Consider the following 21,181-nt stretch of genomic DNA (forward strand, 5'->3'; position numbering starts at 1 on the left):
TGAACTGCTTGGAAATATGCTCAAATGGGACCAAAACTTTGAGTTAGAGGTGAAATGAGGTATATCCTCAAGGAGAATTTATCTATATACAACATATTAACATTAATTTTTTGTCAGCAAAATGGAGATTACAGTATTTTAGCTATTTGAATAATGTCAGTTTGAGCAAAAATTATCATGTTATATATATATTTTTTCCCAATAGTCACATCCATCATATGGAACCAGAGAACAAGACACAAATTTCAGAATTTCTCCTTCTGGGATTCTCAGAGGAAACAGAACTGTAGCCCATCATCTTTGGGCTTTTCCTCTCCATGTACCTGATCACCATGTTTGGAAACCTGCTCATCATCCTGGCCGTCAGCTCAGACCCCCACCTCCACACCCCCATGTATTTCTTCCTCTCCAACCTGTCCTTTGTAGACATCTGCTTAACCTCTACCACTATTCCAAAGATGCTGCAAAGCACTCAGACACAGAGGAAAGTCATTAGCTATGAAGGCTGCATCGTCCAGGTGTATTTTTACTTACTCTTTGCAGGATTAGATGACTTCCTCCTGACTGTGATGGCCTATGACCGGTATGTGGCCATCTGCCACCCCCTGCACTACCTGGTCATCATGAAGCCCTGGGTCTGCGGACTGCTCCTTCTGGTGTCCTGGATCATGAGTGCCCTGTTTTCCTTGTTACACAGCTTTATGGTGTTGCAACTGTCATTCTGCTCAGACTTGGAAATCCACCACTTTTTCTGTGAAATCAAATGGCTGATCCAACTTGCCTGTTCTGACCCCTTTCTCAACAACATAATGGTGTATTTTGGATCTGTAATTCAGGGGAGTATTCCCCTGACTGGTATCCTTTACTCTTACTCTAAAATTTTGTCCTCTATCTGCAAAATCTCATCAGCTAAGGGGCAGTATAAAGCATTTTCCACCTGTGCATCTCACCTCTCAGTTGTCTCCTTATTTTATTGTTCGGCCTTAGGAGTGTACCTTAGCTCTGCTGCTACCCACAGCTCATACACAAGTACAATTGCCTCGGTGATGTACACTGTGGTCACACCCATGCTGAACCCCTTCATCTACAGTCTGAGAAATAAAGACATAAAGAGGGCTCTAAAAAGATTCTTTGATATGGAAACATTTATAAAAGAGCCATTTGTCCTTGGGCTGAAGGACATGGGCTGAAGAACTGCCAATGATAGCAGGGCTCAAAGCCTCATAGGCACATATGTGAGTCTTTGATTAAATTGTGATAATAGCAAAAGCTTCTTCAATTTATTGCCTGATATTTCCATTTCTTTGATTTCAACTTCTCTACACAGTTTTAAAAACATCCTTGATTAACTTTGATGTTCTCTGTTATCTAAGTTTTTTCTTTGGTCATTTTTCTACTCTCTCAAATTGATTCAAAACCTCATGTGAAACATATATGTAAATTCCCATTTATCTCATGAGACTTCAGACATTTCTTAAGAATAATTTTTTCTGAAATGATACACTTTATACTAATCTTTCTTTTTACTAAAGGAATCATCACGAATTTTGCTACTTCTATGGAAAAAAACTAACTTGGAAAACAAACCAATTACATAATTTCATAGAAGAAAAATATGAAACTACAGTCTATCACATTTTAGTTCTTCATACCTTGGAAAGTCACTGCCATAACTGCTCTTCCTAAAAATGTAGATGTTAGCAGATAGTGTATTTCATAAATGGTCATCTGACTTTATTCCCTAACAGTGTACTATTCTCTGTTTATTAATAGCTCAGCGTCCACATTGCCTACAGGAGTTACTGGTAAAAGTGAGCATCAAATGCATGTCTCTAATTGACATCTATGTGAAACAAAGATTTCAATAAAGAGTTTGACATAATAAGACCTAGAGTCAGAGAAGACCTTAACTATGAGTTAGCAAAAATTTGTGTCAAGTTATATCATTGCAAGACATTTTTTCATGGTGTCCATTTACTTATTGATGTATATGATTTAGTGTCTGTTTGTAAAGGGGTTTATCATTGAGGTGAAGGATTTTTTTTTTGGCGTAATTATATCGTTCTGCTTGAATACTTTCATTGTTGCCTACGAATAAATGACTCCTTCCATTGCTCTACACGAAATATTTCCCCCATTCCATTTCTGTGATAACCAGTAAAAGAGTTGTGAATGAATAATTTAAAATCATATTTATATGATGTACATGATATATATAATATTATATAGATGATATATATATCCAAATTATGGCTCTCTAGATTTAAATTTCCATCTAGCCCTGTGATAAAGGTGCAAGTTTTTCACAAACAAGCATATCCTTTTAACCTTTCTTGCTTATCTACAAAGAAACCTAAATGGAATCCCTTTTTAATAAAATTGTATGACAAAAACTCGAATAATAGAGTAATCATGAATGCTATTCATATATCACAATTGCCTTTCCTTCAGTTCTATTCACTTGGACTCTAGTATTAGCTGTTGCGACATAGCACATCATCCTAAAAACAATGATTTAGTGTATGATTTTCTATGACAGGGAGTTGATCTGAGTTATGATTGTTTCCTCATGGGTCTATTGTCAGCTGTCACGCTCTATTTTGTGTTTTGCAGGCTCCTCCACGATGGTGTGTGCAGTTGTAGTGGTCTTCTGTCTTGAAAAACTTTATGTCAATTTCTTCCTTTTATGTAGGTAGGTTAGTCTTTAGTTTATCGTGGATGGTGATTAGATGAGAGTTGTACCATAAAAAAGACTGTGCACCAAAGAACTGATGTTATCCACTCTGGTGCTGGAGAAGACTCTTGAGATTCCCTTGGTCTGAATGGAGATCAAACCAGTCACTCCTACAGGAAATCAACCTCAAATATTCAGTGGAAGGACTGATACTGAGGCTGAAGCAAAAAACTTTTGGCCACCTGATGTGAAGAGTCAACTCATTGGAAAAGACCCTGATGCTGGGAAAGATTAAAGGTAAAAAGAGAAGGAGGTGGCAGAGGATGAGATGGTTGCTTTTCATCATTGACTCAATGGACATGAATTTGAGCAAGATCTGGGAGATGGCAAAGGACAAGGAAGCTTGGAGTGCTGCAGTCCATGGGGTTACAAAGAGTTGGACATGACTTAGCAACTGAACAACAGTCTTTAGTTTATAAGAAAAACAAACAAAACTGAATTTCTCAAATGTTAATTGCTGTATTTAAATTTCACTGTTCCTAAATCTATATATGTCACTTTGCTTTCTTCCCAGTTAGAGGAGTTGTCTCTCACCAACTTTTGTATGATTAACATACTACCCTTAACAATGCACAGCCAGAAAATTTTAAATCTTAACTCCATGAATGGTCTTTCCATGGAATTCAGCAGGCAAGAATACAGGAGTCTGTTGTCATTCCCTTCTCCAAGGGATTATCCCAACCTAGGAAATGAACCCAGGTATTCTGCATTGCAGGTGGATTCTTTACCATCTGAAATATAATATGTTAACAGGAACAGCATATGATTGGACAAATATCTAGGTTAGACTCCTGTTGCTTCTTTAACAAATTGCAACATTAGTAGATTAAAAGAAGTACCTATCATAAAGTTCTATGAGACAAAAATCTTGAAGTCTCATTGAGCAAAAATGAAGATGTCTGCAAATGAGCAAATGAAGATGGATGCTCCAGAGGAGAATGCACTCAATATCTTGTTAATATTTTGCTTCTAATGGTCACCAGTATCGCTTAACTCGTGGTTCCTCTTTTGTCCTCAAATCCAGATGCCTGCAATTTTAAATGTCTGACTCCAATTCTTCTTCCTTTCTCATCACATTTAGAAAATCTATTGTGATTATACTAGTCCAGTCTGCATATCTGTGCTAATAGTCCTACATCAAGATAAACTGTATTTCATCAGCTATTGTAATTATGCCAGCTATGTAAGGTAGAGTATTCCAAAGTTCTTAGTATGTGGACATCTTTTGGAGGATCTTATTCTGTCTACTGCAAAGTCTTCTTCTAATAGAAATTGTTTTATGTCACAAGAATATTTTTATAAAAATCAACAAAAACTGTATCGCTACCTATAAAAATGAGTACTGTTCTTTCATTAAATTAGGTAAGGATTATAAAGTCTTCCTTTTTGAAAAGCTTATTTTGCTTGTAAAATAAAAAGAGATTGCAATAAAGGAAATTTAAAACAACAACAAAAAAAATGAGTGAAAATCTTATCTTTCAAAATTACATACATGGAAGGGACTTCCCTGGTGGTCCAGTGATTGAGGATCTGTGCTTCCAATGCAAGGGACTCTGGGTTCTATCCCTGGTTAGGGAACTAAGGTCTCACATGCCATGTGGCCAGAAAATAAAAGAAAACAAACAAACAAAAGACACCCTGAATTATTTTCAAAATTACATACAAGGAAGATTTTGCTGAATACCTAAGTCTATATATAACTGAATCTAACATAGGAGCACTTATTCGCTACCCAAACTGTGATCCACAGATGAGGACCTGAAGCATCAGCACTTAGCATCTTGTTAGAATGAAGGGTCTGTGGGCCCCTGATCAGACCTGCTGAAAAATAATTTGAAATTAAACTACAATCCTTGGCAGTTTTTAGGAATAATGAATTTAGAGAAATGCTTCCCTGGAATAAACTTTCTCACCTTCACAGAGTTGATCTTTCTATTAAGTCCAGTTGCCCGGTCATGTCTGACACTTTGTGACCCCATGGACTGCAGCATGCATGGCTTCCCTGTCCATCACCAACTCCTAGAGGAAAACATAAACAGAACACTTGATGACATAAATCAATTCCACTCCTAGGCATATACCTTAGGAAACAAAAACTGAAGAAGACACATGTGTCCCATTGTTCATTGCAGCACTATTTACAATAGCTAGAGCATAAAAGCAATCTAGATATCTGTCAACAGATGAATGGATGAAGTAGTGTGGTACATATACATAATGGAATATTACTCAGCCATAAAAACAGAATGCATTTGAGTCAATTCTGATGAGGTTGATGAACCTAGAATTTTATGGGGTCAAGCAAATAAAAATCCTAAGTCTAGCACAGATACAAAGCTGGAGAAAGAGACACCTCCTCCTAATGAAAAGTGCTTCAGTGTCACATTTCTTTTTTCTTTTAATTTAAATGTATTTGTTTTAATTGGAGGCTAATTCCTTTACAATATTGTACTGGTTTTGCCATACATCAACATGAATCTGCCACGGGTGTACACGTGTTCCCAATCCTGAACCCGCCTCCCACCTCCCTTCCCATACCATCCCTCTGGGTCATCCCAGTGCACCAGCCCCAAGCATCCTGTATCCTGCATCTAACCTAGATTGGTGACACATTTTAAAAGACATGGCTACAGAGAAAGCTTCACTTAGGGCCATCTCAACAAACAGGTATATTTTCAATTCAGTAGTGATTTTTTTTTTCCAATTTTAGTAGATAAATGATCTTAGAAAACACCAATGTATATGTGTCAGTATTTTTTTCATTTATTTTTAATGATATTCATTGAGATAATGTCATGTAAGTTTCATGTGTACAAGCATTTCTTTTTTTACTTCTGTGTACAGGACAGAGCTGCTGCTGCTGCTGCTAAGTCACTTCAGTCGTGTCCAACTCTGTGCGACCCCATAGACGGCAGCCCACCAGGCTCCCCTGTCCCTGGCATTCTCCAGGCAAGAACACTGGAGTGGGTTGCCATTTCCTTCTCCAATGCATGAAAGTGAAAAGTGAAAGTGAAGTTGCTCAGTCGTGTCCGACTTAGCAACCCCATGGACTGCAGCCTACGAGGCTCCTCCATCCACGGGATTTTCCAGGCAAGAGTACTGGAGTGGGGTGCCATTGCCTTCTCCACAGGACAGTTTCCATTCATCATAATAATGTCGATCCCCTTTAAGTAATTCACCCTCCACTCAGTCCCCTTTCCTTCATGTAGAGAACTCTGTTCTCTGTACTTACATGTTAGATCTTGTTTGCTTTGGAGTGCTTATTTACTAGCTTTGTTTGTTTGTTCTATTTCACATATGAGTGAAATCAAAGGATGTTTGTCTTCCTCTCTCTGATTTATTTTACTTAGTAAAACACCCTTAAATTTCATCCATGTTGTTGCAAATGAAAGCTTTCATCTTTTTCATTCTGAGTAGTGTTCCATTGTGTGTGTGTATGTGTGTGTGTGTGTGTGTATGTATATGTATGTATGTATACATATATACTTATATACAGATGTATAACATCTTTTTTATACATTCATCCATTGATAGAAAGTGAAAGTCATCCAGTTATGTCTGAGTCTTTGCCACCCCATGGACTACAGTCCATGGAATTCTCCAAGCCAGAATACTGGCGTGGGTAGCCTTTCCAACCCAGGGTCTCCTGTATTGCAAACAGATTATTTACCAGCTGAGCCACAAGGGAAGCCCATACTTTGATGGGCCTAGATATTTTCCTTATATCTTAACTATTTTAAATCCTACTGTGATCAATTTAAGGGTGCATACATCTTTAAAAATTAGTGCTTTCATGTTTGGGAATAAATACTCAGGAGTAGAATTGCTGAATCATATGATAGTTCCTAATTATTTGGGGAATCTTTTTTTTTTTTCCATTGTAGCTGTACCAATTTAAATTCACACCAATGAGGCACACATATATGGGCAATTAGCTTATAATAAGCAAATAATATATGACAATATTATTCCTGACCCAGTTTGATCTCTGGGTCAGGAAGATCCCATGCAGAAGGGATAGGCTACCTACTCCAGTGTTCTTGAAAAAAAAAATCTATTAAGATTCTCTGCTCGTTTTAAATCTAGTTCTTTTGTTGCTGTTGTTATGTGAGTTATTTGTATATTTTAACATCAACTGCTTATCAGATATACCCCTTGTAAATATCTTCTTCCATTTGGTAGTCTTTTTCATTTTGTTAATGATTTCCTTTTCTATACAATGTTTTCTTAGTATGATACAGTAATATTATTCACTCTTGGTTTTGTTTCCCTTGCCTGAGGAGATATATATCTAGAAAAGATATTACTAAAACCAACATCACAAAGCTTCCTGGCTTTGTCCTCTTTTAGGTGTCTTATGGATTCAGTCCCAGAGCTTACTGGCTGTGTTTCCTCTCGGTGTTTTATAAATTCAACCCCAAGGAAGGTAGAAGCAGCAGGAGAGGTGGCACCAACTCTGGCATACCAGCGTCGGGTGCCTGAAGCATAGGGAGGAGCAGAGGTGGCAGTGGGGCATGGGACCCCAACCCCCCGCCCCCAGCTACCTAGGTGTCCATGACCCTGTGTCCCCTGCTCCCACCTCCATATCTGCAGTGTTACAGCTGGCAAACCTTACCACACTGGACATGCTACAGCACCCCTACCACCCCAGCTCCACCAGCTACCATCATCCTGCCCCATATGGCAGCAGAACCTGTGACTCAGGAGATCTCAGAGAAGCTACACAGAAAATCATCACAAGCATATCAGAAAACTACCCACCCAGCATCCCAAGCAGCATGCCAGAAGCACTGACAACAGCAAGGTACCATACTCCAGAGGCATAAGAAGCAATAGCTAGGGCACAAAGTAACTCCTCTGACAGAGGCCATGGAGGGTCTAAAGTGCAGATTCATAACTATATGCAGCTCAGATAGAATTGGAAAAAAAAAAAAAAGAAGAAGAAGCTATATCATGTAGTCACCTACTGAACAAAGACAGAAAAACATGAAAGTTCTAACCTGAATCCTTCAGCCTGCTGAGCCCCCAATAGCCAGGACATGGAAGCAACCTAGATGTCTATCAACAGATGAATGGATAAGAAAGCTGTGGTACATATACACAATGGAGTATTGCTCAGCCATTAAAAAGAATACATTTGAATCAGTTCTAATGAGGTGGATGAAACTGGAGCCTATTATACAGAGTGAAGCAAGCCAGAAAGAAAACTACCAATACAGTATACTAATGCATATATATGGAATTTAGAAAGATGGTAACGATAACCCTGTATGCGAGACAGCAAAAGAGACACAGATGTATAGAACAGTCTTACAGGCTCTGTGGGAGAGGGAGAGGGTGAGATGATTTGGGAGAATGCCATTAAAACATGTATAATATCATATATGAAATGAATCACCAGTCCAGGTTTGATGCATGATACTGGATGCTTGGGGCTGGTGCACTGAGATTACCTGAAGGGATGGTATGGCGAGGGAGGAAGAAGGGGGGTTCAGGATGGGGAACACGTGTATACCTGTGGTGGATTCATGTTGATGTATGGCAAAACCAATACAATATTGTAAAGTAATTAACCTCCAATTAAAATAAATAAATTTATGTTAGAAAAACTCAAAGTAACATTAAGGGTATTTAAACATTTTTTTAATATCACACATGTCAATTATATTCAACAGTTCAAACAGATTATCATATACATGTCTTCAGGTAAAGTTTCCAAGAGAACATAAGTTTAAATGAATCATTCAATGTAATAGATATGTGTGATATAAAAAAAGAATGTTTAAATACACTTAATGTTACTTTGCAAAAGATTCCATTTTCATGTTGTCCATCTATTTCTTGAACTTCTAGATGTTCAAGTTGGATTTAGAAAAGGCAGAGGAACCAGAGATCAAATTGCCAACATCCGCTGGTTCATTGAGAAATCAAGAGAGTTCCAGAAAAACATCTACTTCTGCTTTATAAACCATGCCAAAGCCTTTGTGTGGATCACAACAAACTGGAAAATTTTTCAAGAGATTGGAATACCAGACGACCTGACCTGCATCTTGAGAATCTGTGTGCCAGTCAAGAAGCAACAGTTAGAACTGGACATGGAACAACAGACTGGTCCAAATAGGGAAAGGAATGCGGCAAGGCTGTATATTTAACTTATATGCAGAGTACATCATAAGAAATGCTGGGCTGGATGAAGCACAAGCTGTAATCAAGATGGTTTGGAGAAATATCAATAACCTCAGATATGCAGATGACACTACCCTTATGGCAGAAAGTGTAGAAGAACTAAAGAGCCTCTTGATGAAAGTGAAAGAGGAGAGTGAAAAAGTTGGCTTAAAACTCAACATTCAGAAAACGAAGTTCATAACATCTGGTCCCATCAATTCACGGAAAATAGATTGGGAAACAGTGGAAACAATGACAGCCTTTATTTTGGGGGGCTTCAAAATCACTCCAGATGGTGACTGCAGCCATGAAATTAAAAGACACTTGCTCCTTGGAAGGAAAGTTATGACCAACCTAGACAGCATATTAAAAATCAGAGACATTACTTTGCCAAAAGGTCCATCTAGTCAAGGCTATGGTTTTTCCAGTAGTCACGTATGGATGTGAGAGTTGGACTGTGAAGAAGGCTGAGGGCCAAAGAATTGATGTTTTTGAATTATGGTTTGGAGAAGACTCTTGAGAGTCCCTTGGACAGCGAGGATATCCAACAAGTCCATCCTCAAGGAAATCAGTCCTGAATATTCATTGGAAGGACTGATACTGAAGCTGAAACTCCAATACTTTGGCCACCTGATGTAAGGAATTGACTCATTTGAAAAGACTCTGATGCTGGGAAAGATTGAAGGTGGAAAGAGAAGGGGATGACAGAGGATGAGATGGTTGGACGGCATCACCCCACTCAATGGACATTAGTTTGAGTAAACTCCAGTTGGTGATAGACAGGGAAGCCTGGAGTGCTTCAGTCCATGGGGTCACAAAGAGTCAGACATGACTGAGTGACTGAACTGAATTGAACTTGATGCCTCAGGGGCTTCCCAGCTGATGCTAGTGGTAAAGTACCCCTGCCTGCCAATGCAGAAGACTTAAGATATGGTGTTTGATCCCTGGGTCAGGAAGATTCCCTGGAGGAGGAAATGGCAACTCATTCCAGTTATCTTGCCTGGAGAATCCCATGGACAGAGGAGATCGGCAGGCTACAGTTGAAAAGTCACAAAGAGACATGACTGAGCAAAGCATGGACACACATGATAGGTATTGTGGAAACAAAACTGAATAAGGAATAGAATCCTAAAGAGGCAAATAAAATACAGTGAAACTAGCAAGATACAGTGTATGTCAAAGTCCAAAATATCAGCAAGAGCAGCTAGGGTGATGATACAAAGGAATGATGTACACAAACACAAAATCAGTGGTCTGAAATTTTCCTTGTTATAAACACACAGATAGTCATGAATGTCTTCAGTAGTTTTCCCTGCATAGGAGCAGTACAACTCATGACTATTCTTTATTAAAATAACTCTTGGATAAGAGGGAGATCACTAAGCTTAATCAAATGAGTTACATAAATTATATGAAAGAGGTGAGATCAAATAAATGGAAATTTCATGAAATAAAGGAAGGATCAATATCTGCTTCCACAATCTGATCTCAAAAATTGCAATTTCTGCCTGTGAGGTTTTAAATCTTTCAGTCACGGTCCCTTCTTCAGCTTAGAACAACTGGTGTTTTAATCATTGTCCTCCTAAAGAATGCTTTCAGAGCAGTGTTTATATCCTTGTTCCTCAGACTGTAGATGAAGGGGTTCAGCATGGGTGTGACCACCGTGTACATCACTGAGGCTGTTGCACTTGAGTGTGAGCTTTGGGTAGCAGCAGAGCTAAGGTACACTCCTAAACATGTACAATAAAATAAGGAGACAACTGAGAGGTGAGATGCACAGGTGGAAAATGCTTTATACTTCCCCTGAGCTGATGAGATTTCACATATGGAGGACACTATCTTCGAGTAAGAGTAAAGGATGCCAGCTAAGGGGGCACCTCCCAGCAGGACAGTTGCAAAATACATCACCATGTCATTAAGAAAGGTGTCAGAACACGCAAGCTGGACCAACTGTTTCAGTTCACAGAAATAGTGAGGGATTATCACCTCTCTGTCGAAGGACAAACTCAACACCATTAAAGTTTGCAAGAAGGAATGTAGGACATTGATGACCCAGGAAACAAGAACCAGCAGTCCACAGAGCTGGGCACTCATGATGACCGTGTAGTGCAGGGGGTGGCAGATGGCTACAAATCGGTCATAAGCCATTACCGTTAGGAGGAAGTCATCCAACCCTACAAACAGTGCGAAAAAATACACCTGGGTGATGCAACCTTCATAGGTGATAACTTTGTTCTGGGTCTGGATGTTCCACAGCATCTTTGGGATGGTCGTGGAGGTGAAGCAGATGTCTACAAAGGACAGGTTGGAGAGAAAGAAATACATTGGGGTGTGGAGGTGGGAGTCTGAGCTGACAGCCAGGATGATGAGCAAGTTTCCAAACACAGTGATCAGGTACATGGAGAGGAAAAGCCCAAATATGATGGGCTGCAGTTCTGTTTCCTCTGAGAATCCCAGAAGAAGAAAACCTGAAACATGTGTTAGGTTCCTTGGTACCATGTGGTGGAGGTGACCTAAAGGAAAGGGGAAAATATCATGTCTAATTTTCACAAAAAAAGACATTGCTCACATCATTGAAAAACTATTATTTATATTTTGCCTAATTGTATTTAAATATATTTGCTTAACTAAGTGCTGCTTTGTTTATGGATTTGCTCCCCTTTAAGGAATTTTTGTGTCATCTGGAACTGGCAACATTGTCCCACTTGCTGCTTCTTCCCCAGGATGTCATCTCTTCCACATAAGAAATACTTTCATTCATTTGGGGATTATGAACTGAGTGATGATCATGTTCCAGGTGATGTCTTGGCAATGAGTATAGGGTTCTAAAACACAAAATCTCTAAGAATCCAGCCACAAAGTAAACATAAGCAAGTCGTATATGTGTGTGGGTACGTGTGTGTTCTCAGGGGCTTCTTTCCCACTCCCCGCACTGTAGCCCGCCAGGCTCTTCTGTCCATGAGGTTTTCCGGACAAGAACATTGGAGTAGGTTGCCATGCCCTTCTTGGGGTTCTTCCCCACCCAGAGATAAAACCCCAGTCTCCTGAGTCTCCTGCATTGCCGGCGAGTTCTTTACTGCTGAGCCACCAGAGAAGTCCATATATATGTGAATATATATTGAATGTATATATATATATATATATATATATATATATATATCTTATAAGTTATATATAACTTTTGAATGGTAACTGTTGCTATGAAAAAACCTGAAAGGTTTCAGGGAAAGAGTAGAGAAGGCATGTTATTTTTTAGATTCAAGAATGAAAGAGTAGGCTCCATCAACATATCAGGTGAACTGTATGCTTGGCAGGGAGAATAGCCACTGCAAATGCACTGAGGAAAGTGCTTGTTTAAAATGTTCAAATTTAAGAGAAAAAATGAAACCAATGTGGGGAGGGCATAAGCCAAGAGGGAGTGAGGAGAGATGGTGTCAGAGGATGCTGAGGAACAAGGTGACCTCCCTGGTGGTGCTGAAACTTCAAATCATAAGACTTTCATCCACCTCATGTAACTAGAACTTTATGAAATTGCTGCAGAGATGTCCAATGTGTTTAAATGGATCCCTTTTGTTGACCTTGCTGTGCTCAGCTGCTTCAGTCATGTCCAACTCTTTGTGATCCCATGGACTGCAGCCTGCCAGGCTCCTCTGCCATGGGATTCTCCCGTCAAGAATACTGGAGTGGATTTCCATGCCCTCCTTCAGGGGATCTTCCCAGCTCAGGGATTGGACCCAAGTCTCCTGTATTGCAGGCAGATTCTTGGAGTCACCTTGGAATATATGAACTCAGTACCACTGCTGTGAGGACTTCTCATACTCCACCAGGCACCACACACACAGGCACACACATAAAGGCACACACACACACACACACACACACACACACAGAGGCACAAACACACAGGCACACACACACACAGTAGACAGGGGCCACCGAAGCTATATTACTTCTATGTTTTTCACCCCTCATCCCTAGCTACCTTGATTAAGTTAGAGTTTGATACAACTGCCATTGATAAGATCAGGTTATGTAAAGTGGTATCCAAAAATTCCAGTTTGTAAGCATTCTTGGTACCAATATACTTGGGATTCAGTTTTGGTATGGCCATTTTACACTTGTATTAAAGATCATTAAAAAGTAGTTGAATGTGAACCTATGGTTGCCAGGGGGAAAGATGAGGGGAAGGGACAGTTAAAGAGTTTGGGATGGACATGAACACAATGCTATATTTAAACTGGATAACCAACAGGGTCCTGCTGTATAACACAGGGAACTCTGCTCAATGTTATGTCTCAGTCTGGATGGAAGGGGAGTTTGGGGGAGAATGGATACATGTATAAGTGTGGCTGAGTCCCTTTGCTGTTCACCTGAAACTATCACAACATTGTTAATTGGCTTTACTCCAATATAAAATAAAAAATTTGTTCAATGAATGTGCATCTCTCTCTCTCTCTCTCTCTCTCTATATATATATATATATATATATATATATATATATATATATATATATATATATATATATATATATGTATTTGGTCTTGTCTCAAAACTTGAATTTTAAGGCATATGTATACATCAGGAGACAGAGAGGGATTGGGGAGTGGGTAGAAAAAGAGAGAAATGGACACAAGAGGGAATAAAGACTTAACAAACTCAAATGTCTCCTGAGAGACTGTGGTAAAGAGGTTTCTTTGGTTCTGGTGACATTTCATGTGCTGGTTTGTTTTTTTTTTCCCCTGGATATCCAGGAAAAATAATAACAAATCAAAAATATATTTATTCTTATAATAAAATAGTGATATCTTTATGATTTAAAACATTTGCAGATTGGATAGCCCAACAGAAAGTGAGCAAAAGGACTGAGCTAACATTTCACAAATGGATGTATAGAAAGCATAATGAAATATGGATTTAATATTGACCTTCTTTAATATCAGGCAGCAATACTTATTTTTCTGGGGTTGCTTAATACCTATTTGACTAATTGGTTTTATAGGTCTGACAGCAGGCAAGGCAAGATTCTCCCTTTTCATTTGTGGCATCATCTCTTTGTTATGCTTGTGTTTTGATCGCTTTTCCCATAAGTCCTATGGGCACACTCTAGTCCTAGTTCTGCTCTTCATCCAACTAATGATCTGTTTGGTTCATCCACATAAAGCCTACCCACAGTGTAACAATTCTACTCTTATCACTGAGTAACGTCCTTCGTATTAGTCATCTGAGGACACTGAATTACACACACATTTCTTTCATTGTACTCTGTCTTTCTAATCATAATGCAAGGTCCAAAACAGGAAGGAAATTCACCTGCTTTGCTCACCCTTGCATTTTAATGAAGTGTGTGAATAAATCTGCACTGGTACCAAAAGTAATTTAGAAAACTGAAAAGCTAGGAAGTAAAAATATGACAAAGAGAATGAAACCAGGTTAAATAGTATGATTCTGAACCAAGTGTAATAAAAGCAAATCAAGTATTGACAATTAATTGAACAGTACATATAACAGTACATATGACATTGATATGAATTAATGACATTGACAGTGACCTAGAGATAAAAATAATATGATATATTATGTTCATAGAATGTTTTGGTATGTAATCTCCCTTCCACTCACCCGCCAATCTAACTAAACTATTCTTAATTTTTTTTTTGTCAAGAATATGCCCCAAAAGTCAATTGAAAAGCAATCATTTGTTTAAAAAAAGTATTTGAAAGTCTATTTATTATAGAAAAAGTGACATGTAATATATGGGTATATAATAATAACAGAGAAATCAAAATTGTGACCACATACTCAAAGTTTCGCTCTAATTCAGTATATGACTTGAGAAAGCAACACAGAATCTCTTTCATATCATTCTCCTGTGGAAAATATATTTGTCAGGTGCTTCTGAACTAGGAGTCCTCTCTGACTTGTCTGGCAGAAAATGTAAAGTGTTACAACATTTTAAGGGAAAAAATGAAGATAGCAATAAATATTCAAAATACAGGTGTTCTTTAATTCAGAGTTCCCCAGAGTTGGCACAATTGACATTCTGGACCAGATCATTATTTGAGGTGAGGGTCTGTCCTGTGCATTGTGGGATGTTTATAGCATCCCTGACATTTATCAAGCCCTCAATATGTCACAGTCATAAAAGACTCTGGACATTGTTAGATGTACCCTGGGGGACAAAGTCATCCACAGTTAGAGCCAGAATTTGAACTTCACTTTTTTATATTTTTGTAGTATTGATATACTAGAAATGCAGAAAACATAATATAAATGATTGCTAGATTTGACCATGCAAAATTTATATAGACTCACAATTCCTCTCAAATACATCTGTACCTAATAAAATAACTAAATGGCAAATAACCAGTTGGTAAGAAAAAAAAATCCCACCGTAAAAGTCGTAAAAGAATGCCTTCAATTCATTCTACATCACTCCAAAGCTAATACCCAATATCTTTAGGAATTCCCAGGTGGCACTAGTAGTAAAGAACCTCTCTGCCAATGCAGGAAATGTGAGAGATGCAGATTCGATCCCTGGGTCAGGAAGGTCTCTTGGAGGAGGAAATGGCAACCCACTCCAATATTCTTGCCTGGAAAATCCCGTGGACTGCGGAGCCTGGTGGTCTGCAATCCATAGGACTATAAAGAGTTGAACAAAACTGAACCAACTTAGAAAGCACACATGCACAATATCTTTCACCCCAATTAGTTAATAAAATATTGGGCATAAGTTCTACTTTTACTAGAAACACGTTATGCCTCTCATCCCTCTTCTCTTTGGGCTTCCATTCCATTCCACTGAACATTGTTATTGAATTCAATGTCCACTTTTCTTTCTAGCATCATAAAATATATCGATATTTCAATCAACCAAGCAAACAGCCATAGTGGTCTCTGCTCTGAGTTAGGATGAGCTGTTTCTAATGTAAATTATTTGGATTTCATTTTATCTTAACATTTTTAGCAGTATCTTTTGAGGTCTCAGACTCACCTGCATGGGACTATGAACAGAAGGCTCCTTATGGAAGTCTGAATCCCTTCTGGGTAGATGATGATGGAGACTGAAGCTCTGTCTTCAGATGAAAGAGCAGGAAGGAGGGGTCAAGCATTGGTTCTTTACTCAAACTTAGGACTCCAAATGCAACAGTTAGTCTACTCCATGCCCAGGCTGTACAAGCTCAGGGATGCAGCAGGGGAAGCATTTACAACTCTCTACATGTCTCATTAGGTACATTTCCCTCTTGATAAATGACTTACGGGCATGTGAATTCCTTGTGGGACTTGGTCTGGACAAAAAGATATTTTGTTGTTGTTGCTGTTTTTCCTAGTCATTCTCTGTTCCCAGGAGACCAAGTTATAATCCAGGCAAATTCAGTTTTTATTAATCCTTCTCCATTATCTCTAATCCTGCCAGAGTCCAAACTCCCAGCATCTTATCCCAACCCCAACTTCGAGTTTTCTCCAACAAGTGACACTGAGGCAACTGTCTTGAATCGTTCTCTTTGCTGGTCAGTGCATTGACATTTTGTAAAGACACAGTCCATAATATTTTTATCAAAATTTTATTCCCTTCTTTATAATAGGGACTGCTTTGTTTCTCTAATGCAAAACATTGGGCAGTGCCCTCTTTGGTTTCTCACGTGTGTGTGTGTGTGTGTGTGCTCAGTCGCTCAGTGTGTGTCATCTTTGAGAACCCATGAACTGTAGCTCACTGGGCTTCTCTGACCATGGAATTTTTCAGGCAAGAATATTGGAGTGGGTTGCCATTCCCTACTCTAGGTGATCTTCCCAACCCAGTGATCAAATTCATGTCTCTTGTGTTTGCTGCATTAGCAGGCAGATTCTTCACCATTGCACCACCTGGGAAGCTCAGTTTAAACCATTAAGAATTCCATACTTATATCTGAAGTAAATAGTTATCATTTATCCCCTCATTATAAAATATTTTAACCCATCTTAGCACATTGTATGGATTGTCTGTTTAAATTTAGAGAAACTTACTCTGTGAAGTATCAATAGTATAGCATATCTTCCAGTCCTCATTTTAGAAATGAGACTCAGACATTTAATATTCTGCTTAAATTTTTTTAAAATTTTCTTTCTTTCTTTTTTTTTTAACTTTACAATATTGTATTGGTTTTGCCATACATCAACATGAATCCGCCACATGTACACATGTTCCCAATCCTGAACCCCCCTCCCACCTCCCTCCCCATACCATCCCTCTGAGTCATCCCAGTGCACCAGCCCCAAGCATCCTGTATCCTGCATCGAACTTAGACTGGTGATTCATTTCTTATATGATATTATACATGTTTCAATGCCATTCTCACGAATTTTGAATGGCTTAACTTACATCAAGTCGGACACGACTGAGTGACTGAACTGAACTGAACTGAACTGAAAAAAAAATAAAGGTAAATGATAAAATAAGTTAGCAAATTAGTATCCTTATGATGAGAAGATTAACTTGAATTATGCTCGTTGGTATGAGTAATGGCAATGGTTTCCTATATGTGGAAAAGAGAGGGAAAGGTGGTGTTAGAGATAGATTTGAAGATGCTATGATGCTGGCTTTGAAAATGGAAGGACCATAAGACAAGGCATGAATGTGCCCCTAGACAGTGATCCAGGAAGATAATGCCTTCTTCCCCGGCATGTCCAGATGAGTCTCAGCTCTCCCAGATAGCTTCTGTTCAATCCAATGCAAGGAATATCCACATGTGATCTCTAGAGCTTTAATTTTTAAAGCCATTAGTGTAGTAATGTGTTACTGAAAGACTGCTCAATTCAGTTCCTTAGTTTCCCCTGGATAAAGGTATTTTGTAGTGGAACCCCACTTCAACCCCACTGAAGAAGAGAATTGAAAGCAGTTTGAAATATTTGTCTTATTTACTGGTTCATTGATGCGCTTCCCAGGTGGCACAGCAGTAAAGAATCCACCTGCCAATGCAGAAGACACAGGAGACTTGGGTTCAATCTCTGGGTTGGAAAGATCCCCTAGAAGAGAAAATGGCAACCCATTCCAGTACTCTTGCCTGAGAATTCCATGGACAGAGAAGCGTGGCAGGCTACAGTCTTTGAGGTCACGAAGAGTAGGACATGACTAAGCCTGTGTGCACACACTGGTTACATAATAGGAAAAGTAATTCACATCAAAGATAAGGTCCTATATTCTATTTCAAATGTTATTATCTAGATTTCTACATTACTTAAATTCCATTTTAATAAAGATATTCATTATTTTCATTTTATTACTCTCCATTTTCTCTAAAGGTTATTCTCAATATAATAAATTGTAATACATATGGGTCTGTGTGTATGTACATGTTTGTGTGTGAGTGTGCTTTTTTAAATAAAATATATACAGATAATGCACACATATACATACACCCCTTATTGTTCAATGTATTCTTTGGACTATACAAGTATTTTTACAGTTTTCATTTCTTTTCTCATAGCATCCCTTTTTTGCATGGCCTTCAGAAGTAAAGAAACAGAATGTTTGGGCATTCCCTTTATAATAATTACATAACAAGGCAGAAAAACTTATAGTATACTTCATCAGGTTGGCTTTCCCTGTGGTAAAGAATCTGTCTGACAATGAGGGTTTGATCCCTGTGTCGGGAAGATCCTCTGGAGAAGGAAATAGCAACCGACTCCAGTGTTCTTGCTGGAAGAATCCCATGGACAGAGGAGCATGGTGGGCTACAGTCCAGGGATCCTCAGAGTCAGACACGACTGTGTGATTAACACACAAAGGGAAATTAGAAAGAAAAGAAAAAAAACAAAAAACTTGGCACTCATAGATATAACAAAACTTAGGAGTGAGTTATCTAAATTACATAAAGAGGTCAAAATCAAAATATAAATTCCAAGAAAAATAGAAGAGGTACGTTCTATCTTCACAGTCTGACAAAACATTGGCAACATTTGGCTAAGAATTTGAGCTCTGCTATCACAGGTACTCCTTAAGCCCTAGGACAACTGGACGCTTTATACTTACCTTTCCAAAGAACATGTTTAGACCCCTCTTTAGGTTTCTATTTCTCAGGCTGTAGATGAAGAGGTTCAGCATAAGTGTGACCACAGTGTACATCACTGAGGTTGTTGCACTTGAGTTTGAGCTGTGAGTAGCAGCAGAGCTAAGATATATCTTAAGCCTGTACAATAAAATAAGGAGACCACTGAGAGATGAGATGCACAGGTAAAAAATGCTTTATTCTTCCCCTGAGCTGATGAGATTCTGTGTATGAAGGAACCTTCCTTAGAGTAAGAGTAAATGATACACATGAAGGAACCATCAGCCAGAAACAGAGCTACAGATTACATCACCACGTTATTGATAAAGGTGGCAGAACTGGCAAGTTGGATCATCTGACTGAGTTCACAGAAAAAGTGTGAGATTTCTAAGACGTTACAGAAGGTCAGTCACAATACCATTAAGTTTTCTAACAAGGAATGCAGGACACTGATGACCCAGGACACCAGCACCAGCAGTCTATAGAGCCGGGTGGTCATGATGACTGTGTAGTGCAGGGGGTGACAGATGGCCGCATATGGATTAAAAGCCTCAGTGTCAGGAGAAAGATATCCAGTCCAGCAAAAAGTAACTTTGCTCCATGTCTGGATGCTCCACAGCATCTTTCGGATGGTGGTGGAGGTGAATCAGATGTCTACAAAGGACAGTTTGGAGAGGAAGAAGCACACGGGATGTGGAGGTGGGGGTCTGACTCAACAGCAATGATAATGAGTACATTTCCAAACACACTGATCAGGTGCATGGAGAGAAAAATAATAAATAAGAGGGTCTGCAGTTCTGATTCCTCTGAAAATCCCATAAGAAGAAATTAAGAAACTGCTGCTCGGTTCCTTGGTGCCACGTGGTGGTGGTGACTATGAGAAAAAGGGAAAATCACATGACTAATTTTCACATAAATTGGCATTACTGCATTGTTGAAATGCTACCATTTATATTTTACCATAAAGAAATTAATTTCAGTATTTTGTTCATGGGTTTCATGCACTGTAGGGAGCCTCCTACATCATCTCTAATTAGGTGTGAGTACAGGTGGCCATGAGGCATGGGATCCCATCCCCATAGTCACCATAGTCATGACTCTTCCTCCTATTTCCACACCTGCAGTGACCATGGTTGTTGAATCTTACCACACTGAACATGTCATGTGTGTGCATGCTAAGTCACTTCAGTCTGTTTGACTCTTTGTGACCTGATGGACTATAGCCACTAGGCTCCTCTTTCCATGGAATTCTCCAGGCAAGAATACTGGAGTAGGTAGCCATTTCCTTCTCCGGGGGATCTTCCCTACCTAGGGATCAAACCTGGGTCTCCTGCATTGCAGATGCATTCTTTACCATCTGAGCCACCGGGAACATGCCATAGCACCCTTATAACCCCAGCTCCACCACCTCCCATCACTCTACCTTTATGGCATCATAGCCTGTGTCCCAGGAGGTCCCAGGTGCATCAGAAAATCTACCCACCCAGAATACCAGGCAACACGCCAGCCACCCTGTCAGCAGCAAGGTACCAACAATCCCAGAGACACAAGAAGCAAAAACTAAGTCTCAGGATGACACCTCTGATAGAGGCGATGGAAGGTGGGAAGAGCAGAACAATAAACAGAGGCAGTTCAGGCAGAAGAAATTTGTACTTGCTATATCATCACCTACTGGACAATGAGAGTAAAACCTCAAATTTTTAACTGATCCTGAACCAGGGAAATGTAAAAGCTGAATTTTGAAAAGGCAGAGGAACCAGAGATCAGGTTGCCAACAACTGCTGAATCATAGAAAAAGCAAAGGATTTCTAGAAAAATATATTCTTCTACTTCATTGATTATGATAAAACCTTTGACTGTGTGGATCACAGCAAACTGAGAAATTCTCAGAGATGAGAAAACCAGACCACCATTCCTGTCTCCCAAGAAACCTATATGCAGATCAAGAAGCAACAATGAGAATATTACATGAAACAACTGACTGATTCAAAATTGAGACAGGAGTACTTTAAGGCTGTATATTGTCACCCTGCTTATTTATACGCAGAATACATTACGTGAAATGCTGGGCAGGATGAATTCCAAGCTGGAATAAAGATTACAGGGAAAAATATCAACAACCTCAGATATGCAGATGATACCACTCTAATGGCAGAAAGTGAAGAGGAACTGGAGAACTTCTTGATTAGGATGAAAGAGGAGAGTGAAAAAGTTGGCTTAAAACTCAACATTCAAAAAACTAAGATCATGGCATCCAGTC

At 39.1% G+C, this 21,181-nt stretch overlaps 1 protein-coding gene and 1 pseudogene across 1 annotated transcript; one reads left to right on the forward strand and one right to left on the reverse strand.

The window, feature by feature from the left end:
• The first annotated feature begins 206 nt into the window (after positions 1-206).
• LOC138085623 (olfactory receptor-like protein OLF4) lies at positions 207-1,190 on the forward strand (annotated as a pseudogene).
• A 9,254-nt stretch (positions 1,191-10,444) lies between these two features.
• On the reverse strand, positions 10,445-11,404 carry LOC138085626 (olfactory receptor 7A10-like). The gene has a single exon (XM_068980092.1). It carries the CDS (start codon positions 11,396-11,398, stop codon positions 10,445-10,447), a length of 954 nt encoding a protein of 317 aa, XP_068836193.1. The 5' UTR covers positions 11,399-11,404.
• Between the last annotated feature and the right edge of the window lie 9,777 nt (positions 11,405-21,181).

The sequence above is a fragment of the Capricornis sumatraensis genome, chromosome 9 (genome assembly GCF_032405125.1).
Source record: "Capricornis sumatraensis isolate serow.1 chromosome 9, serow.2, whole genome shotgun sequence".
NCBI lineage: Eukaryota > Metazoa > Chordata > Mammalia > Artiodactyla > Bovidae > Capricornis > Capricornis sumatraensis.